This window comes from Malus domestica, chromosome 06 (genome assembly GCF_042453785.1).
Source record: "Malus domestica chromosome 06, GDT2T_hap1".
NCBI lineage: Eukaryota > Viridiplantae > Streptophyta > Magnoliopsida > Rosales > Rosaceae > Malus > Malus domestica.
The window spans coordinates 33,392,958-33,419,899 of NC_091666.1; the positions used below are offsets into that span (position 1 = coordinate 33,392,958).

Genomic DNA, 26,942 nt, shown 5'->3' on the forward strand with positions numbered 1-26,942 from the left:
ACATAACGCCTACACGGTCAACCTTCATAAAGGGTTGAAATAAATGTCTTGTAGTTATAATAGTGTTTCTTTGAGTAATGCTAGGGAGACAATTAAATTTGTAGACTAAATTTACAAACTAAATAATATATCACAAATAGGAAATGAACAAGTTTATCAATGTTTAAATGATAATTCAATTATCAACTTTCATGTCATTTAATTTACAAAATTTAATCTCCCTAGCATTACTCGTGTTCCTTTGATGCCACCTTTGACTAGGAAAGATTAAAGTAGTTACATTGTAAAAGTATTAACCATAATACGTTTTTCATTCTCCTAATTGATGTTTAAAATTATCTTACAAAAAAACTAATACAAATGGAGCTGGTTTAGATTAATATTTCAATAATTGCGCCCTTTTTTCTTACTTATCTAAGTTTATCACTTTATGTGTGTTTCCCTAGTTTGTTTTGTCTTTTGGGTTTTGCACTTAGGTTTCATTCATTCGTTCATTATTTCTTTCTTTCCTTCTTTCCTCATTCTTCTTTGTTTTTGCCCTTTATATTTTCTGCACATCTCAAACACAAAATGTAAAAACTAAAAATCAAATAATCATCGTACGAATTCTTAAATTTTACTCTCTTAAAATGTACTTTTTCTCTGGAACTCTCTCATGTAGCACTCATCTCGCTATTTTTTTTTCCTTCTTATAATACAATGATATGTTTACACCAATGGATGAGACAATAAACCGATATCAAACTTGTCATTCATAAGATTCGAACTTAAAACCTCTCACTTACAAGTGAAGGGTAGTAAAAGAGAATATTGTGGTAGCAAAAATCTGTCGTTTTCGGCCTAGACGAATTTTTACCTACAAAACAAATAAACACTTGTGATCAAAGACAAAGCCCTGCCCCCAAAGAGTGAGGGTGGGGGGTGTTTGGCCAATGGATCTTCAATGCCTAAGTCAGTTTCTCTGAAAAAAAGAGAGGTTTAGGGCTTAATTGCATTGCAAAAGCTTACTAAAATTTGATGGAGAATGGGGTATTTATAGGAGCTAGGATCGCCATGGAGGAGAGGGATCTCGCGCTATGTATCATCATCCAGTTGGCCAAGGTGTGTCATCCGTTGGATGGAGTAGGAAAGAATTATCCCAATGATATTATTGAATAAATAATATCTTGGAATTATCTTGTGGATCCCTGATTGGATTTGATTATAAATTCTTGCTTGATTAAGTATTGTAGTCAAATCTCATATTTGCACTCGAATATATCAATGTTACGCAGGTGAATTTGCAGGTATACAGTTAGCTTCAGCAATATCCTCACTGACTGTGCCCCGGAAAGCAATGCAACTAACATAAATTTTTGTCGTATCACCCTCTGCAGCAAATTGGGAATCCAACCTTAGAAAGAAACAATAAGACATGCCTACATGCAAGAAAGTAACTGCAACAACAGATAAACTAAATATGAAAACGATGCTAAAAACAATACTAAACGTTGAACAGAAAATAAATAGCTCTACTAGATTCTAAAGCTTTACTGAAAGTTAAACATAAAAAACAGGAAAGCCACCCGTATAATGGCTCTGATATCTTTTTGATCTTAGTGTCATCACAAATTTCGCATAACCTAAATGTATAAATCTGTGTTAAACCTCTATGTGCCTTTTTTCTAGTTTCTAAGCAACAACGCTAGCTTATATACTAATGTTGAACAGAAAATAAATAGTTCTATCTAAATTCTAAAGCTTTGTTGAAGTTTAAACATAAAAATTAGGAAAGCCACCGATATCTTTTCGAGCTTCGTGTCATCACAAATTTCGCACAACCTTAATTGTATAAATGTGTGTAAAACCTCTTCGTGTCATTATTCTAGTTTCTAAGCAACAACACTAACTTATGTACTAATGTTAAACAGAAAATAAACAGCTCTACATAAATTCTAAAGCTTTGTTTAAAGTTCAAACATACTAATCAGGAAAACCGCTAGCATAACGGCTCCAATGTCCTCTGAAACTCTGTGTTTCCACAAATTTCGCATAATCCTAAATGTCTAAATTTGCGCATTACCTACGCGTCGTTGCTCAAGTTTAGAGACTACAACATTAACTAAAACTATGCAAAGCTCAATAATTTCTTCAATAAGTTTAATAACAACGAAGCGGATTCTCGAAGAATGCAGAGAGCAGAGTGCAGAGCACAAAGCAAGCGTACCGGTGAGAACAATGGGGTAGCTCCGTGGAAACGTGTAGGCGTCATTGGAATCAAAACCTGACGATTAGAAAAACACCAGCCGGCCACACACACTGCATCACAAAAAAATAATCATATCAATCACAAAAATTGGACGAGCGGAAATCGAAGCAGTGAAGATTGGGCGGTTGTGGCGGCGGTGGAGTGGCACTTACGGTGGGGAGCTGAGGCGGCGGAGGAGGGTAGAGAATGTGATTGGGCGGAGGGTACTGATCGAGAAGAGACGTCTGGTAATACGTGCCGAAGCCGTGTAATCCTTTGGCGCCGTCGATGGTCCGAATCTTGGGTCCGATCCCGCACACCACGAAGTGCTCGAAGATCCGAGCCATTGGTCAACGATCGTCTCTCTCTCTCTCTCTCTCTACACACACAGATAGTATGAGAGAGAGAGAGAGAGAGAGAGAATGGGGAGCTGAGATCTGGTTCAATTGGATTCAATCTGTCAACAGCCGCTGAAGCTCGCGCCTTTGGATTTCAATCATTTTTTCCGGGTGAACTGAATCGTAATCATTAAATGTTACCAGAAAGAAATCCATTCTTTCTCGTGTTCCCATGCATTCAACTCTCAAATCCTCGTCTTCGTTACACTTATTTTGTGCATGGTTGATACTTGACCGCTCATCATTCCATGTCGTAAAGCATTACTGATTTTATTGTCGCTCTATAAAAAATTTCTTTGAGGCATACGTACAACACAACCAATATATTTTTTCACTTCAACCACTTAGTTTATATTCGAGAATTTATCATAAATAATCAAAATTAAGACTCTAATTTCATAAATGTCAGTTTTTATAAAAACTTTCAAATATAACTAAAATCACACTTTAATAGTCTAATACCCTCCAAATTAAAAACAATACAACCCTGAAAATTCAAACCTTAAATTTTTTTTTTTTGTCAAACAATAGATTTTGTTAGATTAGTCATGGATTCGAACGCCATCATGCAAACAATCATATGTATTAATCAAGAACTGAATTTCTTTTGTTTATCAATCACTCTCCAGAAGTGTTGGAATCTAAAGGTCTTCGCCTAAGCCGATCAAAGACAGAATATATGGAGTGCAAGTTCAGTGCAAATGGAGACCAAAACGAGTTAGGGGTGAGGATCGGAGATCAAGAAATACCAAAGAGCGACCGTTTTCGTTACCTAGGATCTATCTTGCAAAAGAACGGAGAATTAGATGGAGATCTCAACCATAGAATACAAGCTGGATGGATGAAGTGGAAGAGTGCATCCGGCGTGTTGTGTGACCGCCGTATGCCACTGAAGCTCAAAGGAAAATTTTATAGGACGGCAATAAGGCCGGCGATGCTGTATGGCACAGAATGTTAGGCGGTGAAGCATCAACACGTACACAAAATGGGTGTAGCGGAGATGAGGATGCTTCGTTGGATGTGTGGGCACACGAGAAAGGATAAGATTAGGAATGAGGATATCCGGGGTAAAGTAGGAGTAGCCGAAATTGAAGGAAAGATGAGAGAAAATCGGTTACGGTGGTTTGGACATGTGCAAAGAAGGCCTACTGACGCTCCGATTAGAAGATGCGACTATGGGACAGAGGTTCAGGGCCGAAGGGGTAGAGGAAGACCTAGGAAAACTTTGGAAGAGACCCTAAGAAAAGACTTAGAGTACTTGGATCTAACGGAAGACATGACACAGGACAGAACACAATGGCGTTCTAAGATTCATATAGCCGATCCCACTCAGTGACTTGGATTTTCCAAGTCTCCAACCGAGAAGTTTTCCTCACTCGGGAAATTAAGGGAACACTACCTCAACCTACATGCTCCACTCACAAAGCTTCAACATACAAGCTTCAACAAAAGAAAATTCAAAGAACTTAGCGAAGAAGGCTTTGGTGTATTTAACACAATACGTTGAAATGAAGGAAAGCTTATTTATTGATATCCCCGATAAGTTACAAATATGTACATATACTTGAGTCAAAATAAACAAACAAGAGGGAGCCTTCACAAAGGTTGATTAGGAGAAGTCTCAGCAGTCGGTAGAGCCCCAGAAAGAGAAGGCACCGGAGGGGGATCATTCGGAGCCTCAATACTGGACAGAACCCTAGAAGGATGAGGCATCAGAGGTTGATCATTTGGAGCTTCATTACGCGGTACAGCCCCAGAAGACGAAGGCAATAAATGCCTTTGGAACAAACCCACAAATCTCTGATGATCAAGTAAAACCTGACTATCAGATTCCTTCATCTGGTCAAGCTTCCTCTTCATGTTTGTAGCATAGTCATGTGCGAGCCGGTGCAACTGTTTATTCTCATGCTTGAGCCCTCTAATCTCCTGTTTGAGACTCATCACTTCAGCCGCCAATGATTCAACTTGGCGGGTTCGAGCAAATAGGCGTTGGGCCATATTAGACACAGAACCTGCACACTGAACACTGAGAGCCAGAGAATCCTTAACAGCCAACTCATCAGACCGTTTGGAAAGTAGTCTGTTATCTTTGGGAGTGAGAAGGTTCCTGGCCACTACCGCAGCGGTCATATCATTCTTCATCACGGAATGCCCAACGGTAAGAGGACCAGTAGGGGAGACGAAGGATGGGCGCCATATGTTGTCTGGAGAAGGCGGGGCTGCCTCTTCAACAAGGTTCAAGTCAAAACGACGGTCGGAGGGGCCAGACATTTTCAAAGGTGTTGAAGAGAGAAGAGGTCGAACAAATCAAGATCTTAGAAGTGCAAGAATGGAGCTTCTACTGGTGGATATTCAAGTGTGCTTTGGAACTTAATGTCAGCCCCTATAAAAATCTGCACTCGACGAAGCTTCAGAAATCGAAGAGGCGCCTGCTCAGAAATCGAAGAGGCGTTTGCTTTCTCAAAAGCTGGGCTGCTCAGAGACCACGAGGGTCGATCTCAGAAATCGAATAGGCGTTTGCTTTCTCAAAAGCTGTGCTGCTCAAAAACCACGAAGGCCGATCTTAGAAATCGAAGAGGCTTGCTTTCTCAAAAGCTGGGCTGCTCAGAGACCACGAGGGCCGATCTCAGAAATCGAAGAGGCACCTACTTTTCCAGCTTTGTCAACACCTGTCACACGCACACTCAGCTTTGCGGAAATTATGGGCATTATGTCGAAGATTTCTGGCGAAGTAGAAAGCACATGAATCGTACTGTTCAATCACCCACTTCCCACACGCAACAGTAGCTCATGGGTACCACAGATAACTTTGCCAAAGTTCTCTGACAAAGTTGAGACACGTGAAGCTTGCAGCTCCCACTACATCGCTCTGACCAAGAAGGGTAAAAGAATAGCAAAGAAACAACACTAACAAAGTTTAGACACATAAATTTTGAAGGTCTAGCTACCATATTATTACCCACAAGGGTAAAGGAACAGTACCACTGCTGGATAATTGGAAAGTCCCGGTGTGTCAACCTCTGTGCTTCGTGGCAAGGTAGACTAGCAAACATGCCCAACCTTTACTCACAATCGAGAAAACACTCCCAACAAGATTGCTTGCTCCAAAATCGAAGAGGCACCGCCCTCCGAATCTCGAGAGCCAGACTCCCAACATGATTACTTTCTAAAAAATCGAAGAGATGGTAAAGGAACAGTACCACTGCTGGATAATTGGAAAGTCCCTGTGTGTCAACCTCTGTGCTTCGTGGCAAGGTAGACTAGCAAACATGCCCAACCTTTACTCACACTCGAGAAAACACTCCCAACAAGATTGCTTGCTCCAAAATCGAAGAGGCACCGCCCTCCGAATCTCGAGAGCCAGACTCCCAACATGATTACTTTCTCAAAAATCGAAGAGAGGGTAAAGGACCAGTACCACTGCTGGATAATTGGAAAGTCCCTGTGTGTCAACCTCTGTGCTTCATAGCAAGGTAGACTAGCAAACATGCCCAACCTTTATTCACATTCGAGAAAACACTCCCAACAAGATTGCTTGCGCCAAAATCGAAGAGGCACTGCCCTCCGAATCTCGAGAGCCAGACTCCCAACATGATTACTTTCTCAAAAATTGAAGAGACACCGCTATCCGAATCTCGAGAGCCAGACCCCCAGCAGGATTGCTTTCTCAAAAATCGAAAAGGCATCGTTCTCCGAATCTCGAGAGCCAGATCCCCGACAGGATTGCTTGTTCGAAAACCGAAGAGGCACCACTTTCCCAACTTCAAGAGCTGGATCTCCTTGGATAAAGCTTGTCTGTAATCTTCACACGCAACATCAGCTTTCCAGATACCACAGACCACTTTTTCAAAGTGCTCTGACAGAGTTAAAACATGTGAAGCTGGCAGCTCCCACTACCGTACTATGACCAAGCAGGGTAAATGAATAGCATTATTACTTGATGTTAGGGAGACTCCTATATATGTCGACCTCCATCCCCAACGGACAGGCAGACCTGCAAAAATGCTCAACACTTCCTCTTATCTGAGAAGGCACTCCCAACGAAGCCTTTCGAAATATTCAGCTTTCTTTCCCCCCGATAATACCTCTGTAAACAAGCTATACTAGAGCAAGAATATCTCATATCATCAGGGTTAAAAGCAAGAGTATCCCATATCATGCTTTTTCCCTGTCTTTTCCTTTGGCTTTGTTCTTACCTGCAAGACAAGGAGAAAGAGAGCAATCAGTCAGCACTTGGAATCAAGCTTCCAGCCAGGAACTGACTGCCTGGAACCCCTTACCTGATTACTTACCTGGCATTGCTCTCGAGTACTCATCTTCAACATCTTATGCTTCCAGGGAAGATACCGCATCTGCCAGAGGAACAGATAGGGCAAGTGAGAAGGATACAAGGAAGCATGTGGAGACAAGCGTAACAGCACACGTGCCGATACATCCACTACTCTGTCAAAAGCAAAAGTATCCCATATCAGCAGGGTCGAACGTACACTAGATTTGATGGACTTGTTTTGACCCTCAAATTCTTCAGTCGGCCTTATACTCTGGAGGAAACCAGAAAACCCTCCAGCCCAGTTCAGGAATAAGCCTGTGGAAAGTTACTTCTTCAAAAGCAAAAGTATCCCATATCATCTCTTCTCATTTTTCTTCTCTTTATCCTTCATGCTGCCTGCAAGATAGGGAGAATGTGAACAATCAGCTGGAGCTCTGATTGCTTACCTTGTCTGTCACCTCTTTCAGCAGATCCCCTAGCTCGGCGACTTGGGGGACTCCTACTACATGGTTTGTATCGCGCTTGACCAAGCCTGAAACTACAAGTAAGCTTCAAGTGAAATTGATACATTACCTTGTGCATCTCCACCAGTTACAGATACCACCCCTGGATGGAGGAAGAGTACTTCCAGAGAAGATGCCACATCTACCTATGAGACAGATAAGGCAAGTCAAGACGATACCACACTCCGGTACTTAGAAGTTTCGTGGTTACGAGATCATTCTCCCACAATATTTCCTAATATCATTTGTACTAAATCATTCACTTGTACTCACTAAAGGAGAGCTTGAACCTATGTACTTGTGTAAACCCTTCACAATTAATGAGAACTCCTCTATTCCGTGGACGTAGCCAATCTGGGTGAACCACGTACATCTTGTGTTTGCTTTCCTATCTCTATCCATTTATATACTTATCCACACTAATGACCGGAGCAATCTAGCGAAGATCACAAAAAGTGACCGTTTTCGCTACCTAGGATCTATCTTGCAAGAGAACGGAGAATTAGATGGAGATCTCAACCATAGAATACAAGCTGGATGGATGAAGACACATCAACATCTTATACTGATTTCTTTATAGAGAGAGAAAGACAAAGATGAAAGTGTGAGAAGAGGGGAGGAAAATGGGGAGGATTAGGGGGGAAAGAATCGTAGTCTAGGGTAAAAACTCATTCACATGCAAGATTTTACTCCATTATCAATCAGCCGTTGGATCTTGAACTCTCTATAAGTATTAAACAAAATGAGTCCATCTATCTCACCCATCAATAAAAAATGATTCCTTCAGAAATAACCATCCTAATCCTTGTATTCCTTACCTTCTTGTGGTCTCTCCTCTGCATCCTAATCAATGCCTTCTCAAGGCAAAGCTGAAAACTACCTCCTGGCCCTAGGGCACTGCCAATCATTGGCAATCTTCATATGCTATGTGAGGACCTGTATTTTCAAAAATAATCATATATAATTATGTGTTGTGTATACTTATTAATTTCAAAAAAAAAAAATTGTATTACTTCTTATTTAATTGTTAATTCCTTTATTTCATTTTTCCATACTCTAATTTACTGTTATTTTGAACCAAATAAGTTCAGTACACCATTACGGTAGTATTTGAACTATATATTCATATTATTCATCTTCTTTCCTTTTACATTATTTTATTAAGCTGTTTGTTCTATTCTAATTGGACCAAAACCATAGCCAATTAAAGGGCTTTTACATCATTCCTATCGATAGCTTTGAGGCGGTGTAAGTTTGCTTGGTCTGATCTCACCTTCCTCTGTGCCGACTTCCTTCTCCTATAAATAGAATGTTATTGCTTCGGTTTTCTTCGCTGGCGAGATGAAACGTTTTCTATCGGGGTCTACTCTCTCTCAGGTTTAAAGAGTTTTCCTTTCTAGAACTCTTAGTTATTTGTCTCATATCACTGTATGTTATTAATAAATTATAAATGTTTGTATCTAAACCAAAAAGGGGCTGCTGGGCATCGTTATGCGTATGTATTTGAATTCGTTCATACTGCTGATTTAGTTTTATAGAAAAGTCTTTCTATTCATATTGTTCTTTAGTGATAGCCTTTTTTGTTCTGTATTTCGCATGTGACATAACAATACCATATTCATTCCTATTCTTGGAAAGGCACTTAACTTTAGGAGACTTGGATGCTGCTCTATTGCAAAGAGAAGAGTCGAAGCATGTACTGCATATATATGTATATGTATGGATGCATGTCTGTTGTTAAATGAATAAGCATGTTGGTAAATGGTTTTATGTAGTTTAATTTATACATATTACTTGAATGGTTTAGAAGGCAAAAGACTTTTGAATAAGCACTATACATGTTTGCTATATAAGAAACTATTTTGTACAGCATTATAGTCAACCAAATGACTTTTGAATTGAGTACCGTGGAACTGATGAGTTTTAAGTGTGTTGATTAGTATTAAAGTTCACATAAGGCATTTGGTAATTTTCTTATACTTGTGAATAGGAGCTTATCACAGTTGTGGTTTCTTGTGTTAATATATCGGAGCAATGCTTTGGAATCCAGGTAGGGGAAATACGGCAGACCTTTACGGAGATTGGCTTTATTAAATTTTGTGAAGCATTATATTATTATTGTTATTGATCTTGTTGGTTGATTAATGTGATCTGGTTTATTAATTGGACAAATACTGCTCTTGCGTGTTTACTTGTTATTGGTTATGGAATTATTGGTGAAATGCTATTCGTTGAGAATATGTTGTGGTACATGTGAACAATGAAATGAGATTATTTGTGCATTACTCATGTATGAGAATAGTTGGAAGTTCGGTGTTGAGAAAGGCACTGGAAATGAGGGTAGTTGGAAAGAATCTTTTGTGTAGTTGAGCCAAACTCTTAGCAGGTACCAGGTCTCAGGTGAGCCCACAGTGCACAGATTCTTTAAGGGTAATTCGGGACTGGCGACGAAGAGTTTGAGCAAGATGACTAACAAAAGGGGAAATTGGGATGATTGAGTTACAGGGGGTTAATTTGTATATTAAAACATTCGAACCACCACTGCAGAGGTAAAATGCACGGTATGGGACGTGCAGGTCCGCGTGTTTTATTACATGAATTAACGGGTAGAGATGAAGAGTATTGTATCGCACTCATGCATTGTTGATGATAATAATTTGGTACTTGATTACATGATTTTATGACACTTAATTTAATATTGTCAATTTACTGTGATAAGGTTATGTCCCTACTGAGCTGTTGAAGCTCACCCCTCTATTGTTATGCAGGTTTACGAACTGAACAATCTAAGAGGGTAGACGGGATGAGATCGGATTAAGTGTGAGGATAGAATTTTGTATTTCTTTATTTTAGCCTTGTAAAGAATTATTGAGTTATTTTAAATAAGAAGAATTTTATTTTTCACTCCGTTATTTCAGTTTTATTTTAATTAGTTAGCTTTTATCTCACGTTTCGGATTCGGAGTTATTTTTCCTATTGACCCCGGGTCCGGGGCGTGACATGCTAGGCGACCTCCCACGCATCCTAATCAATGCCTTCTCAAGGCAAAGCTGAAAACTACCTCCTGGCCCTAGGGCACTACCAATCATTGGCAATCTTCATATGCTAGGCGACCTCCCACACCGCAGCCCCCAAAACCTGGCAAAAAAATATGGACCTATAATGTCCATGCATCTAGGGTTCATACCAACCATAGTGGTCTCATCTCCCCAAGCAGCAGAGCTATTCCTCAAAACCCACGACACCATTTTTGCTAGCCGCCCCAACATTAGTGTTATGTGCCTTTCCTTAGTCCCCTTGATCTTCAGGTATGTTACCCTTCATTGTTAATTACCAAACTTTACCCTTCCTTGTTAATTACCAAACTTGTTACATGAATAAAGTATCTAGGAGACGGGCCAATGTCCACTTCTAACAACACTAATATTGTCTTTAACTTATTGATTACTACATGCACAGTCCGACAAGTGTGAAGTTTTATTACAAAAGACCTCAGTATTAGTTGAAATAGAGTTAAAATATTTAAACTCTTTTTTTTCATTGTCTCTGTCCAACGTCAGATAGTTAAACATGCCCCCTCACGTAAGACCCAATTAGCGGGTCATACGTGAGAAATCCACACATCCGCAACCATGTGGAGCCAAATTATGACCTCTCAAATAATTATTAAAAAAATAAATAATTTAATCATAACATTTGTAAATTTTACTATCGTTTCCAAACTTCTTTACATTGTCTGGCAAGAATTTTAACAAGCTTGTGGTGTGGAAAAAAATTCTTTGAAAATAGGGTTTTGTATAATTTTCTTAGAATTTTGTCAAAACTAATTAAAGCCTGTGTGTAACACTTTAGATGAAACTTGGGTAAATATCTTATATTGCACGTGCGTAAAATTGATATATTTGAGTGAATCACGTAGAAAAGTCGAAAACAAAGCATGTAAGTACAACTAGAACAAGACATGTTACTTTCAAAAGCTGGCACACGTATCCTCATGTTGTCCATATCCATCCATATTCAATGAACTCTTGTGCATTCCGCCCCCCCCCTCCCCCCCCACCACCAAAACCAAGAACTCATTTTTCACATGCTAGCATTTGGTAATATATCAATTTGCTGTTGGATCTTGAACTCTCTATAAGTATCAAACAAAATGAGTCTACATGTATATATATGTGTGTGTCTAATGTCCCATTTATCGATCTCATCCAGAAATTATATAAAATGAGTCCTTCAGAAATAGCCATCCTCATCCTTGTATTCCTCACATTCCTATGGTCTCTCATCCGCCTTATCAATGCCTCCTCAAGGCAAAGCCGAAAACTTCCTCCTGGCCCTACGGCACTGCCAATCATTGGCAATCTTCATATGCTAGGCGACCTCCCACACCGTAGCCTCCAAAACCTAGCAAAAAAATATGGACCTATAATGTCCATGCGTCTAGGGTTCATACCAACCATAGTGGTCTCATCTCCCAAAACAGCAGAGCTATTCCTCAAAACCCACGACACCATTTTCGCTAGCCGCCCCAAACTCCAAGCCTCCGAGTACATGGCCTACGGCACGAAGGCCATGGCCTTAACTGAATATGGCCCATATTGGCGCCGTATTCGGAAACTCTGCACGCTTCAACTTCTTTGTCCCTCGAAAATCGAGGGTTTTGCTCCGCTAAGAAGGGAGGAGGTAGGGTTGTTGGTGCAGTCCCTGAAGGTAGCTGCGGAGGCAGGCGAGGTGGTGGATTTTAGTGAGAAGGTCGGTGAGCTTGTTGAGGGAATCACGTATAGGATGGTGTTGGGGAGAAAAAATGATGATATGTTTGATCTCAAAGGGATTATTGAGGAAGCCCTATTCTTGACAGGAGCTTTCAACATTAGTGATTATGTGCCTTTCCTTAGTCCACTTGATCTTCAGGTATGTTACCCTTCATTCTTAACTACAAACTTGATAGATGAATCAATAATAAAACTACCGAAATGCTAGGACCACCGTAAAGTAGGGACATTTACAATCATTGCACACTCGCTATTGCTAAGCACAAATACAAAGTAGAGGCGTTGCAAATAAGTGCAAACACGTATGCGCGACTAATTTTAGCACTACTCCTCTAAAAATATTTGAACTCTATTATTTAGATGACGTATTTCGATGGATCCACCAACAGGAACAGAAGTAGTGTCAACAAATAAAGTGAACGAGATTAATTCATAGTTTAGGGAAACCGAGCTCGTTTGGATGTGCTCTTAAAATGACTTAAAGTGTTTTTGGTAAAATTATTTTAGAAACAATCCTTAATAAAAATGCTAGCAAATCTTGGAAAAACACTTAAAGTGCTTTTTGGAAGAAGCAAATATAACTAGTGCTTCTTGTAGAAAGCACTTCAAATATTGCTTTTAGAATTCAAAAACATTTTTTCTAAAAGCACTTTCAGTCATTTTAAAAAGTATATCCAAACTCAGGGAGTAACTAGTTCACATTCGTACAAATTAATCTGAGAGGAATATCTGTTTACTTTAGCGGCTCACTTATCGTCTTTTTGCTGGTGATATGATTCACACAAAGTCAAAGCATCCACAAATTATAAATGCAAAATCATATGATTCATATCGTATGGTCCATTCCATAGCCTGCTGACGATAAACTATCTCCTAATTAGAGATGTAAAAATATATTTACATCTCATCTCATTTTATAGTTTCAAGAGGGGTAGATGGGAGTTCTATGCTAATGAGAGTGATGTAAATTTGAGCTTTTATTTAATTTTCTCTCTTAGAGTAGCGGAGTCCACCATAAAAAAAATATACATCCATATATATATAAGTTCTTATTTATATTTTCCAATCAATATTTTACATCTTTCTGACCAACTTAAAGTATTAAATACAAACTGCTCCCTATCTTATGCATTTGGTTGCCAATGGCATCCGGGATATTATTACAATAGCAATGGATTTAATGCACAATTCATTATTTTAGGAACCTTAATTTCTGCAATCAACTATACAAATTTAAAATATATTCAACGGGCTCCTTAAGGGAAGATCTCCATTTAAAAAAAAAAATAGTTGTAGGGCTCACTCCACATTGAACTTCAATAATAAGAATTGTCTATATTTTGTCTCTATTCATAGGTCATTCCTGCAAAAAAATCAATTCAATCCAAAATCATTTGGTCATTTGATTGTCACGATGAAATTTTAATATATGTTTCTTATAACATAATGTTCGTCAATGTCTTGGAGCTCAATTAGATTAATTGATGCCTCAAACATTTTTTATTTGGCTAATTTTGCAAGAATGATTTAAGAGGTACAACTTGAAAATAGACAATTCAAATATCATTGAAGTTCAGTGTAGTATAGACTCCACAACTAATCTAAAAAATGAGAATCCCTTCCCTTAAAAGCATATGTTACATGTATGTGTTTTTTTTTTCTTATCCTTCATAAAGGATGTAATACTAATAATAAGGATTTTATTTTACCATTGAAAATGAGGATTTTACAAAAATTCAAAAGATAAAATGCTAGTAAATATGTAGATATAGATTTTGAGGCCTTACGTAGTGGGTAAATTTGAGTTTAAGTCCAATTTTATAAGAATCAAACTCCTAGGGCGGAAAATTTGCATTTTACATGAGTGACTCCGATTATTGAGTTTAATAATTACTAATGACTTTAATTCCAATAAATGATCAACCATTTGACAGAGAAAAATAGAGATTAATACATAAAATAAGGAAAAAAAAGTCCAATAATATTATAGGAATCAAACTCAACGTACATGATTATCTGTAATTGTTCTTTCATCTCAGAAAAAAGGGTTGCACATGATCCCTTATATCCATGTGAGAGTGTCACCGTATGTGCCTATCCTCACCCAAAAGTTACTCCAAAAATACAAGATGTAATAGCTTTTATATATGCATGCATGTCTTGTCCATTTCATTGTCTAACAAAAATGATAGCTACAATACTCAACTAGAAGTACATATGATTGATTGATTGTATGGAATCTTAACTATTTCTTCCACTTAGGGATTGACCAAGCGCATGAAGAGAGTTAGCAAAACTGTCGACCAACTACTCGAAAAGATAATCCAGGATCATGAACAAGTTTCCAGAAGTGAGGTACAAGGCAATCATCATAAGGACTTTGTAGACGTGCTGCTTTCATCAATCCACCAACCATTAAACCCCAACGATGAGGAAGTCTACATGCTCGAGCGAACAAATGTCAAAGCCATTTTACTCGACATGATTGCGGGTGCCTTTGACACCTCAGCCACAGCGATTGTCTGGACCCTGGCCGAACTCTTGAGGCACCCGAAAGTAATGAAACGTCTCCAAGAAGAGCTCCAGAGTGTGATCGGGATGGATCGAATGGTGGAAGAAAGTGATTTGCCAAAGCTGGATTACTTGAGCATGGTGGTCAAGGAGAGCTTAAGGTTACACCCAGTTGCCCCATTACTAGTCCCTCATCAATCCATGGAGGACATTACGGTTGATGGATATCACATACCCAAGAAATCAAGAGTCTTTATCAATATTTGGACCATTGGGAGGGATCCAAGTGTATGGTCAGATAATGTGGAAGAATTCTACCCTGAAAGGTTTATGAATAATAACGTTGACCTACGTGGACATGACTTCCAGCTCATACCATTTGGGTCCGGTCGAAGAGGGTGCCCTGCTATGCAATTAGGGTTAACCACAGTTCGTCTTGTTCTGGGAAACTTGTTGCACTGCTTCAACTGGGAGCTCCCTAGTGGAATGCTACCTAAAGACTTGGACATGACTGAGAAATTCGGCTTATCGTTGTCGAAAGCCAAACACTTGCTTGCCATGCCGACCTGCCGCCTGTACAATGGAAGTTGATGATTAGCTTATTACTTAAGCGTTGATAGATGTACTCATTTCTATTGGTGACACATCATTTAGTTTACAATTTTAGTCTCTAAATTTAGTCTCTCTAGCATTACTCCCTTAATATATATGTATATATATATCTCTAGCATTACTCCCTTAATATATATATATATATATATATATATATAGTATGTCTAGGCATAAATAAACATTAATTAACTGTATAATTTGGATTAATGCAAGTGTCTTGTAGTTCAATTGATTAAAAATATTATTCCTTGCGCTTGAGGTCGCTTGTTCGATTTTCCCTCCCGTAAAAAATAATTTGCTTGTCATCATGCCCACCTACATACGTACCGCCTAAACGGTCAACCTTCATAAAGGGTTGAAATAAATGTCTTGTAGTTATAATAGTGTTCCTTTGAGTAATGCTATAGAGATTAAATTTGTAGACTAATTTGCAAACTAAATGAAATGTCACAAATATTAAATGAATACGTTTATCAATGTTTAAATGATAATCCAATTATCAACTTCCATGTCATTTAATTTACAAAATTTAATCTGCCTAGCATTACTCGTGTTCCTTTTGGTATCGTTTGGTATGCAGACGGGACGGGACGGAACGGAATGCGACAGGACGGGACAGGACAGGACTGGACGGAACGGAGAGGAAGCAAAGATGCCCTCAGATGGAAACAAGGAGAAAGAAGAATGAGACAGAGAGATTATAATTTTGTGTTCCACGAATGTGGAACAAGTTGTTCCGGGGGGGTGAGGTGGAACGAAAATTCACCCAAAACTCGTCACGTGGAACAGCGCGTTCCACCTGTTTTAGGCGCACCAAACGTGGGACGGAACGTCTCGTCCCACTCTGTTCCGTCCCGTCCCATGTACCAAACGGTACCTTAGTGCCACCTCTGACTAGGAAAGATTAAAGTAATTACATCGTTAAAGTGTTAACCATAATACGTTTTTATACGTTTTTCATTCTCTTAATTGATGTTTAAAGTTATCTTACAAAAAGCTAATACAATTGGAGATGGTTTAGATTAATATTTCAATAATTGCGCCCTTTTTACTTACTTATCTAAGTTTATCACTTTATTTGTGTTTCCCTATTTTGTTTTGTCTTTGGGTTTTGCACTTAGGTTTCATTCTTTCGTTCATTATTTCTTTCTTTCCTTCTTCCCACCATTCTTCTTTCTTTTTCCTCTTTATATTTTCTCCACAACTAAAACACAAAATGTAGAAACTAAAAATCAAATAGTCATCAGACGAATGCTTAAATTTTATTCTCTTAAAATATACTTGTTCTCTGGAACTCTCTCATGTAGCACCCATCTCGCTATTTTTTTCTTCTTATAATACAACGATATGTTTACACCAAAGGATGAGATAATAAATCGGTATCAAACTTGTCATTCATAAGATTCGAACCAAAGACCTCTCACTTACAAGTGACTGGTAATAAAGGAGAATATTGTGTTAGCAAAAAATATGTCGTTTTCAGCCTAGACGAATTTTTACCTACAAAACAATTAAACACATGTGATCAAAGACGAAGCCCCGCGCCCAAAGAGTGAGGATGGGGGGTGTTTGGCCAATGGATCTTCAATACCTAAGTCAGTTTCTCTTAAAAGAGAGAGGTTTAGGGCTTAATTGCGTAGCAAAAGTTTACTAAAATTTGGTGGAGAATGGGGTATTTATAGGAGCTAGGGTCGCCATGGAGGAGAGAGATCTCGCACTATGTATCGTCATCCAATTGGCCAAGGTGTGTCATCCATTGGATGGAGTAGGAAAGAATTATCCTAATGATATTATTGAATAAATAATATCTTGGAATTATCTTGTGGATCCTTGATTGAATTTGATTATAATTTCTTGCTTGATTAAGTATTGTAGTCAAATCTCATATTTGCACTCAAATATGTCAATGTTACGCAGGTGCATTCATATAACCTGTTAGGTACATGCTTTAATTAGCTTTGGCAAACTTCTACGAAAATTTATGAAACCACTATTTTCAAAGAATATTTTTCCACACAACAAGCTTTTTAAAATTCTTGCTAGACAATGTAAAGAAGTCTGGAAACGATAGTAAGGCCACTTCCAAAAGGCATTAAATTTTCCTTATTACTGGCCTTACGAGTTGCATTTTTCATAAAAATTATTACTCATGCTTTTTAATCGGTTTTTTATAAACCAACAACAATTCATTTTAAAGACTAGGCCGATCCGCTTACACAGGTCTATGGTAAACTCCATACTGTCGCCACACAGACAACGTTCCGTACGAGCCATCGTCCCTTAGGTTAGGTGGAGACAATCCCCTCTGGTAATATCTCATCCGCCAAAACACCAGAAATTAACCGCATGCAGTTTGGTTACTTTGGTATTGCCAGCCATTTGCTTCTTGTCCATTTGTTCCACCATGTGATGAACGTGAAAAGTTGAAAACACAGCATATATGTACAACTAGAACAAGACATGCAGTGTTACTTTCAACAGGTGGCACGCTTTGCTACCTCACACTATCCTCATTGAATCCCTATCCATCCATATTCAATCAACTCTTGTGCATTAAGTCTTTATGCTTCTTCAATATTCTCTCTCAATTTGATGAAAATTGCTGAGAGATGGGCGTAGCTGCATGAGTACAAGTCGAAATATTATTGAGTATATAAAACAATTCATATAAGTTCGATTTTTTTTTTTTTTGCGATCATTTGGTTAAATTTCGTTTTGCATGTAGTAGGGTAAAGGAGTAGAATTCTCTCCCCTCATAATCTCTCTTCTCTTTCCTCCTCTTCTATTTAAACGGTTACGATTAAGTCATAGCAACATCTTTTGTTGACTTCTTTATAAAGAGAGAAAGACAAAGAAGAAAGTGTAAGAGAATGGGAGTGGATTAGGAGTTAGGAGGGAGACAATGCTAGTACAGGGTAAATAACTCATTTAAACATAGATTTGACTCCATTTGGTAATTTATCAAAATCATTTTAAACATGCAAGATTTGACTTAGTAGGGTAAAGGGAGTAGGATTCTCTCCCCTCATAATCTTTCTCCTCTTTCCTCCTCTTCTGTTTGAATGGTTACGATTAAGTTATGTCAACGTCATTTGTTGACTTCTTTATAGAGAGAGAAAGACAAAGAAGAAAGTGTGAGAGAACGGAAGTGAATTAGGAGTTAGGAGGAAGAGAATGCTAGTGCAGGGTAAAGAACTCATTTTAAACATAGATTTGGCTCCATTTGGTAATATATCAAAATCATTTTAAACGTGCAAGATTTGACTCCATTTGGTAATATACAATCTAAACATAGATTTGACTCCATTTGATAATATATCAAAATCATTTTAAACATGCAAGATTTGACCCCATTTGGTAATATACAATTTAAACATAGATTTTACTCCATTTGGTAATATATCAAAATCATTTTAAACATGCATGATTTTGACTCCATTTGGCAATATATCAAAATCATTTTAAACATAGATTTGATTCCATTTGATAATATATCAAAATCATTTTAAACATGCAAGATTTGACTCCATTTGGTAATATACAATTTAAACATAGATTTTACTCCACTTAGTAATATATCAAAATCATTTAAAACATGCTTGATTTGACTCCATTTGGCAATATATCAAAATGGGATGTGAAGTCGTCGACCGAACCAACACGAAAGCCATCTTACTTGACATGATTTCGGGTGCCCTAGACATGTCAGCGACTGCGATTGTTTGGACTCTAGCCGAACCCTTGAGGCATCCTAGGGTTCTGAAGTTTCTCCAACGAGGGCTCCATACCGTGATCGGAATGGATCCAACGGTGGAGGGGAGCCATTTGCCGAATTTGGACTACTTGAACAAGGTTGTCAAAGAGAGCGTTCGGTTTCATCCGGTTGCACCATTGCTGATTCCACATGCATGCATCCATGGGGGACGTCACAGTTGGTGGATATTAGATGCCTAGAAATCCTGAATCGTCTCAAACATTTGGACGATGGGAGAGATCCAAGTGTCTGGTCAGATAATTTGGAAGAGTTTTACCCTGAACTGTTTAAAGAAAACTAATTAAAAAAACTTGAAAACTTTGAGTTTTAACGATAATGACAAAATAAAGGGTAAAGTAAATAGTACCAGAATTGACTTTTTAGTATAAAAATATGATTTTTCGTTAAAATAAACAGTACCGGAAGCTTTTCGTTAAAGTTCTCAAAAGTTTAATGGTAGTTAAGTGGACCTTAAGTTCGGGTTTTGTTAAGTGGACCTTAAGTTCGGGTTTTGTGACTGCCTGAATAGAATTGGACTGGACTGAAAACTGAAATGGTGAAACAGGGCAGGGAAGGCGCGACCCACCCACGACGCTGCTCACGAGGGAAGCGCCTTCCCACCCACGATGCTGCTCACGAGGGACCTGACAACACCGCCGCTCACCAAGCCCTGACGATGCAGACGACCCACACCCACTTCGAGATTGGCGGCCGCGACAATTCGATATCGCCGGATCCGAAGCCTGCCACGACGACTCGAGAGCGGCGCTCGCAACCCATCCGTACGACCCATCCCCGTCAAAGTGGCAAACAAAATAAGTTAATCAAAGATGGCTTGTGCTAAAACAATAATCTTTCAAATACGAAGTATAGTTTATATCATAACAACAAACTCTAACTGTAATTCTGGACAACTAAAAGTAACTATACCATTAAAAACTGTGAGCGCTTTGAAACTACATAACCATTTCAATCAAAAAAAAAAAAAAACATTGCCCAAAGTTCTAAAATTCTAATGTTCTCTAGGAGTAAATACACCAATGCTTTTGCCTCGGTCGGAAAAACAAAATAGCACCAACGTTGCCAAAAACGGGGCATCCTCCCCTTCCTAGCTCGCCATCGTCTGCAAAAAGAGAGAAGAATGCGCATAGTAAAGTTTACGTTCTAAACTTCGAGGAATGAGCAGTCTCGTTTAGTATTGTGGAATGACCGAGAGTGAAAATTAATGTCGAAATAAATTGGTTTTGCAAGAGAGAAATTGCAGACACCCCACACAGAACACCTAGTGCAACATAAGTAGGCCGACTGCATAAAATACAAAAGTAACACAAAAACCCCCGGTTGTGCAGAAACGGACTGCACTCCACTACATCTACCTTAAAATTAATATCCGAAAGATGCACAAGAAACTGCAAGACAGAAGAGAACAGAACTAAAACATCACAATACTTCTTACAACACAACAGGATATGACACCACCCACAAACCAGCGTATGACCTCAACACTTAAATGTTCAAGTTATTGGTTACAAACAACCGAGTGCGATAAGCAGAAAATAACATGCATAAATTACTCCATGACCCTCTGATTAAAGAAAGCAGCCAACCTAAACGAGACAAGAAAGGAGAAAGGAGACATGAAACTGATATAACACAGATACGGGGACAGTGTCATTTCACAAACAGTTTTAACACCATCGACTTTCATCAATGGATCAAAGACAACAAAGGAGAAAAGGAGAGATCACAAACAATCAACTGGAAAGTTGAACTGTTTGTATTACTTACCCAATTAACTGGCAGATATTGATCAACTGATATGATCACTTCCGCTTCCAAAAGGATGAACCCTTAGTGGTAAGCTTGATTATCGAACCTGAGAAGGAGAACATAGCAACCCAGAAGCATCTGCCCCAACCACTGCAAGATCACAAACAGTACAGAGCTGCCCTTCTTGAGTTGCCACAAACCGTGAGCTACAATATGGGCAAGAGACATCCTTCTGTCCTCGGTAAATTGGTACATATGTTGCCCCACAAATCACAAATGGGTTTCTGAAATCATAGTTCAGTTGAGATTTATCAGTCATATTCCTTTCTGCAGCCTGCAGCACTTGCCGGGCTTTCTTTGCTAGACTCTCATTGGTGGGGTTTGTTTCCAACAGCCGCCTGGCAAAGTTAGCTGCAGTAGCAATGTTCCCGGCCTTATAGCAAACAGTCAGTGCACTATTCAAGGCAAGCCGTAAGTGAGGTGTTTGAAGATTGCAGTGCGTGAAATAAGCTGCAAGCTCCTGCTCCCGTTTTGGATCATCTTTCATTTCCCTTCTCTTCAGCTCGATTTGTAATCCCAGAACATACTCTTTGACTATTATAATTAACTCCTTGACTTCATCGACTTCCCTCCTAGAATCAACAACAATCAGAGGAATTGTGTGAAGAATGCTCAGAAAGATCTTCAGAGCGTCGGCGAGCTTCCCATTTGTGGTAGCCTTGTAACCAGCTTTCAGTTTCTCTTCCAACTGGGAAAAATTGAACACGAGTGCTGGTGGACCTCTCACATTTGGGGTAGCAGATACATTCCACCCCCGCTCAACCGCTAGAGATATCACCGGTGCAGATGAAAATGCAGGAAGATAGCTGTGGCTGCCAGTGTGAAGATCAAGAAACATTGGTTTTAAAAGAGCAAAGTTTTTGAATCCAAGTTGCCTTTTCAGTAAACGCATAGCAGTGTCAAAATTGCCAGCTGCTGCATGTTCAGCGGCAAGAGATGACCTCTGGGTCCAAATCTGGCTTACAGGCATGCCAGTAGTTGGAGCAACAAACGAACTAGCATTTACAGAAGCCCTTGGTGTGTCAGCTTCAGGGGGAAGCTCCAAATCTTCAAGGTCCCATCCTTCCTCTTCCTCATGTCCTTCACCTGTTTCCTCATCTTCTAATCCTGCGGTGCCATCTCCATTTTGCAAGCCATCAACGTCAACCATGTCCAGCTCCTCACCCCAATCACCATCAACAGCCTCATCCTCTTCATCCGCAGCTCCCCTGCCAACATTATCCAATCCACCTTCAAAAATACCTCTCATGACTCTAAGAAGAGGCCAATCACCGCCACACACAATTGGGGTAGGGGGCATTAAAAGAGTGGGCACTTTCCCCTGCGGCAATGTCGGAACATTTTCTCCCAACTCTGCAGATAGCCTTTCAGCAACATCGTGCAGGCCGTGAACTGAAGCTGTGATGTAAGCAAGTGGCAAGTGGCCAACATTCTCCAAGATCTTAATACGCTCCTTGACATTGCCTAGATACAGTGCATTGTGGAACTGACCCATGACATCATTCTTAACCTCAGCAATTTTCAGCATCTTGGACAGTTTTTCCATATTACCGGTAATTAGATAAAGGAAAGATAGCCTCTCAAAATTTTTAGTCTTCTGGTAGGCATACTCCACAATACCCGCATTGCCTTGGCGAAGAGCCTCCACCCCCAACCTATACCAGTAGTCTTTTTCATCGATTGCTGTAGCGGATGCAACTGCAATTTGAATATTCCCACTCTCCAGAGCCAGGTTGAATCTGGTTCTTTCATCTTTCACAAAATGGAGTGCAACTTCAGGAAACCCCTTCTGTTGCAGATAAGCAATCATTGCCTGCCCACATAGCTGTGAGTTCCTTATCATGCTCATTACATGGTCATATCTCTTCTTCAATAGAGATAACTTGAAAATGTATTCCGTAGCATCAATAACTATGGCCCTGTTTTTCCCATCCCTATCCAAGCAGAAGATAGTATTTCCAGAAACCTTCGTAATGTAAATAGGAACATCTAGGGTTCTGATTATTCCACTGTCTCCATTAGGAAGGCAATATTTTATGTGATTTAGAGTCGTATAAATGAAAACACCATTGTCATCCCATCCACCACTCTTCACACGGATTGTCTCATGAAGAGTGCACTGATGCACAAGCTTTTTGTTGGCAATGATAATGGCATGTTTGCTGAGCAAGGCAACACTTTCCATGTCATTGGACCAAACAACATACTTGATGAAGGGGGTTTGAAGTTCACCAAGTATAATCTTCTGCTGGAGATCAAATATAACCACTTTGTCTTCTACTCTACACAGCAAATTATTTGATCCAGCATAGAATATTGCGTCAGCAGCAAAAGGAAGGGGGATCTTTTTACCAGCCTCATTCGCCATATTCTTAATCAAGACTTGGTTGTTGATTTTGTCAAGCACAGCGAACCTATTCCGTGCAATAAACACAGCTGAACCTCCAACACCTCTCTTTGCATCTTGCAGACTATCACCCCTACTAATGCTGTCTTTGGGTATCAAATACAATTCATAAGATCCCCCATCCAAGTCTGAGGAAATAAGAACTGCATTTTCTGTAGGACTGTAAGAAAGAGTCCTTGGACTTTGATTTAAAGTGGTGGAACCAGGGCGTCGAATTGGAATAACTTGTGTGTCTCTTTGGGTTGAAAACTCATAGTACCGCAAAAAGCGATCTTTAACGTAGAACAGAGAACTACCACTCACTGCAAAGGCTGGTCGTTCCCTCTCTAGCTTAAATACAATCATGCCACTGTCATGACCAGCTGCCAACAGATTCATTTCAGGGTGAGATGAAAGAATCCAAAAACGGTCATGCTCTCTTCGGAAAGTTTGAATTCCAGTCCGCTTCGTTACATCCCAGACACGTATACTTTTGTCCTCCGAGTTAGATACAATTATGTCCTGTTTGGCATGAAACATGACACATGAAACATTATTCATGTGCCCTCTCAATGTATCCACTTCCCAAGCCTTTGTATCTGTATACAAAATGAAGAAATTGAATCAGTAACTCAAACCACTCTATCCCCTACACAATTGAAATGATTATTCAGAAGCACCATAATCTTTTATGCCTATGTAACCAAAGCTTTGCCTCTGTAATACAGATGAACAAAATTTATACTCAAAAGAAATTGTTCCATGGACTCCTATGAGACTAACATTTAATAAAATTATTTGTTAAACGCCCCATGAATCTTATGAAAAGGAAAATAATTATCATGATACCATTCATTCGCCACAATTTAACTTGGCGATCATCTGCTCCTGAGACAATCAGAGGCAGGTTGGGGTGGAATGAGGCCCAATTGACACCACGATCATGCCCTTCCAAGACATACTTAACAACAGTATCAACACCGCCAAAAAGATCTGTGTTCATCTGACTTAGTCGCAGAATGTCATCTGCCGGTGATACGGTCTTCTTTTTCAGGGAACCAATATCCCAAACTCGGACAGTCTGATCTAGAGAGGCAGATACAACAAGGTCTTCTTTAGGATGGAATGAGGCACACATGACATAATGATTGTGCCCTGTCAACACTGAAATACAAGTACGTGACTGCCAATTCCATATACGAATGGTCTGGTCATCACTGGCACTCACAATCCACGGGTATTCGTGGTGAAACTGCACGGTACGGATATAATCAAGGTGCCCGAGAAGAGTAAAAAGACACCTATGCATCTTATAGTTCCAAACTTTAATCTTATAATCATCCCCTGTAAAAATGCAACACAGCTAGATTAACACATGAAGCGTAACACGAAAAAGTAACATTGGTAAAAATCAATAGAGAACAGAGAGCTATCTGAACGCAATCGAATATAAGCCTTGGAAACTTTCGGATATAAGCACTCAGGCTAAGTTTGTGTCAATTTCAATTTTATTCAAAACAAATTCAAATTACGCTTCTAATTTCGTATTCACAGTTGCCTCCAACCTAGATCTAATCAAACCAGATACAAAAATTACCAAATCTAACTGCGAAAAAACAAATGCATACATCAAAATCCAAACAAAATTAAAATATTAATAATAATTCAGATACGAATTCGGTACCTCCAGAGACAAAGAGGGGCTGAGATTTGTGAAAGTGGACGCCGCGAACAGGCCCATCGTGCTCGTCGAATCGATCAATGAGCGTCCCCATGCGGTAGTCCCATAGCTGGACCACACCACTGTGAAGACTCGCGAGGATCCACGGCCTCTTAGGGTGGAAGCTCAGTCCCTTCACTCTGTTACTCTTCGTTTCAAACTTGGTCAACATCTTTCACCACCGCGGTCACTGCACCCAATCGAATCGCATAAAAACCAAACAGACCACAAATTCATCAAAACGCAAAACCTAGGGGGAACAAAATTGGGAAAGATCTGAATCGAAACCCTAATCGTGATGAGCATCGTACCTTAGATCCGATCAGTGAGTGAGGGATCCGAATTTCTCACCAATGCATCCAAAACTTACCTCCAGAGGTCGATGTATGTATGTTTTGTATCTATGGAGAGAGAAAGATGAGAGAGAGAGAGAGACAAATGGTGAGTTAAATTTAGATAGAGAAGACGGATTTTATTTACTAATTAATTTTATGGCGTTATTCCGGGTGATTGTGGCCGTCAGATTGGTATTGGATGGACGTGATCGAGTGGAATTGCGTCCCCAGAGGATTGGGCGAGATGACGGTGGCCGTTGGATTGGAATCCGACGGACGTGATTAAGTAGAAGTGCGTCACCCGAGTGAGCAATTGACTTCGAGTTATTACAATTTTTCGCAAAATATACAATAACCAATTTACCACTAGAGGTGGGTTTTCCACTGGAGGTGAGTTCGGTTTCATTTGGTTCGATTTTTGGTCGAAACCAAAAATCAAACTGAAATTACTGTTTGGTTCGGTTCGATTTTTTTTCGGTTTTTTTCGGTTTGATTTTTTTCGGTTTTGATTTTTTTCGGTTCGGTTTCGGTCCAATTCGGTTTTTTTTTTTTTTTTATAATTTTAATCTGGAGCACATGCTTCTCCCTGCCTTGAGCATCCTCAATGAGAAATCAACCCGCAACAAATTTGCAACAACGATTTTCTGAGATCGACAATGAACTATGCATTTTAACAGAATCCAAAAAGTAGCAAGGCAGAGCTTTACACACAAAAAAAAAAAAAACAGAAGCAAAAGTTAATTACTAGTTAGTTAGTGGTAAATGAAAAAGGCATCATACTTGCAATGGGAGAAACACATTACTGCGAGTTTACAATGAGTACTACAGCACAGTTTATTCTTTTTTCCAGTTCACCTAGAAAACCAAGAATTAAACCTTTACCTCCATCTTGCAGATCAAACAAAACTCGTTTCGTCAAATCCAATGAACTTGCAAAGGAGAACAAAACAAAATGTTGAACTGTTGAAGGATAACCGGAGCACTTACCTCGGCGATTGGAACCGTTCTAGCTGCAAAGTCTCCACCATGGTTAATTTTTCGTCAAATCCAATGAAATTGGACAGTGAGTTTCACCGATTTGACTCGAAAATTGAGGGGAGGTGGGAATTGGAGGTTGGGGAAATAGGTGAGCTTGATTTATGAGGTGGGATTTCTGGGTTTTTGTTGTGTTTGGTTGGAGGGAGGGAGAGAGAGAGAGAGAGAGAGAGAGAGAGAGAGGGAGAGATGGTTTTTTTCGGCTAGGTTAAAGAAATTGGGATTTCTGGGTATAATTTTGGGAGGGAGGGAGGGAGAGAGAGAGAGAGGAATTGGGAAAGATGGGTTTTTCGGCTAGGTCAAATAAAAGTTGGGATCGGATGAAAGATGAGAATTGATAACTTATTATGATCTACTTTTTTATAAATATGCTACTCATAAGGTATTAACAGAAAAAAACTTGCTATCAAAATGGTTTAAGGGAAACATACTCAGCCAAGTGGGAATGGGTTCGAACCCCCTTGGTACTAAAAACTGAAGGTTTCATGTTCGAATCCTGCTGCTGGTCTGGAAACCAGAGAGAGGCTGAAATGTTTCTGTGAATATTCCCAACCCCAAGGAGGGATGGATAACGGTGGCTTGCCACTAG

The 26,942-nt window shown here is 39.4% G+C and overlaps 2 protein-coding genes and 2 long non-coding RNA genes across 6 annotated transcripts; 2 read left to right on the top strand and 2 right to left on the bottom strand.

The window, feature by feature from the left end:
* Positions 1-729: 729 nt before the first annotated feature.
* Positions 730-2,865, bottom strand: LOC103413159 (uncharacterized). Its single transcript, XR_003774178.2, has 3 exons — positions 2,401-2,865; positions 2,207-2,298; positions 730-1,370 (listed from the first exon to the last, which is right to left on the bottom strand). It is a non-coding gene; the product is annotated as an uncharacterized lncRNA (long non-coding RNA).
* Positions 2,866-8,639: 5,774 nt separating this feature from the next.
* On the top strand, positions 8,640-10,308 carry LOC108173588 (uncharacterized). The gene is made up of 3 exons (XR_011581838.1): positions 8,640-8,775; positions 9,389-9,448; positions 10,167-10,308. It is a non-coding gene; the product is annotated as an uncharacterized lncRNA (long non-coding RNA).
* Positions 10,309-11,538: 1,230 nt separating this feature from the next.
* Positions 11,539-15,532, top strand: LOC103409777 (cytochrome P450 CYP736A12-like). The gene is made up of 2 exons (XM_029104063.2): positions 11,539-12,309; positions 14,433-15,532. Exons 1-2 carry the CDS (start codon positions 11,572-11,574, stop codon positions 15,270-15,272), a joined length of 1,578 nt encoding a protein of 525 aa, XP_028959896.1. The 5' UTR covers positions 11,539-11,571; the 3' UTR covers positions 15,273-15,532.
* A 4,369-nt stretch (positions 15,533-19,901) lies between these two features.
* LOC103437990 (coatomer subunit alpha-1-like) lies at positions 19,902-26,672 on the bottom strand. 3 transcript variants are annotated; one of them, XR_011582442.1, is made up of 6 exons: positions 26,306-26,672; positions 25,295-25,384; positions 24,948-25,173; positions 24,113-24,607; positions 20,836-23,862; positions 19,902-20,170 (listed from the first exon to the last, which is right to left on the bottom strand). XR_011582442.1 is itself a non-coding variant. In XM_008376524.4 (4 exons), exons 2-4 carry the CDS (start codon positions 25,153-25,155, stop codon positions 20,915-20,917), a joined length of 3,651 nt encoding a protein of 1,216 aa, XP_008374746.1. In that variant the 5' UTR covers positions 25,156-25,173; positions 25,295-25,936; the 3' UTR covers positions 20,458-20,914. The 3 variants fall into 3 exon arrangements, 1 of the variants encoding a protein (XP_008374746.1); XR_529741.4 differs by lacking the exon at positions 26,306-26,672 and having other exon boundaries at positions 25,295-25,936; XM_008376524.4 differs by lacking the exons at positions 19,902-20,170; positions 26,306-26,672 and having other exon boundaries at positions 20,458-23,862; positions 25,295-25,936.
* Between the last annotated feature and the right edge of the window lie 270 nt (positions 26,673-26,942).

Excerpts from the sequence above, each read along its gene's own strand:
- LOC103409777 (XM_029104063.2), top strand. The coding sequence starts at position 11,572 with ATGTGTGTGTCTAATGTCCCATTTATCGATCTCATCCAGAAATTATAT. Across the intron at positions 12,310-14,432 it reads TTAGTCCACTTGATCTTCAG|GGATTGACCAAGCGCATGAA; the intron begins GTATGTTACCCT and ends TCTTCCACTTAG.
- LOC103437990 (XM_008376524.4), bottom strand. The coding sequence starts at position 25,155 with ATGTTGACCAAGTTTGAAACGAAGAGTAACAGAGTGAAGGGACTGAGC. Across the intron at positions 24,608-24,947 it reads GCCCCTCTTTGTCTCTGGAG|GGGATGATTATAAGATTAAA; the intron begins GTACCGAATTCG and ends GCATTTTTACAG. Across the intron at positions 23,863-24,112 it reads TAAATTGTGGCGAATGAATG|ATACAAAGGCTTGGGAAGTG; the intron begins GTATCATGATAA and ends TTTTGTATACAG.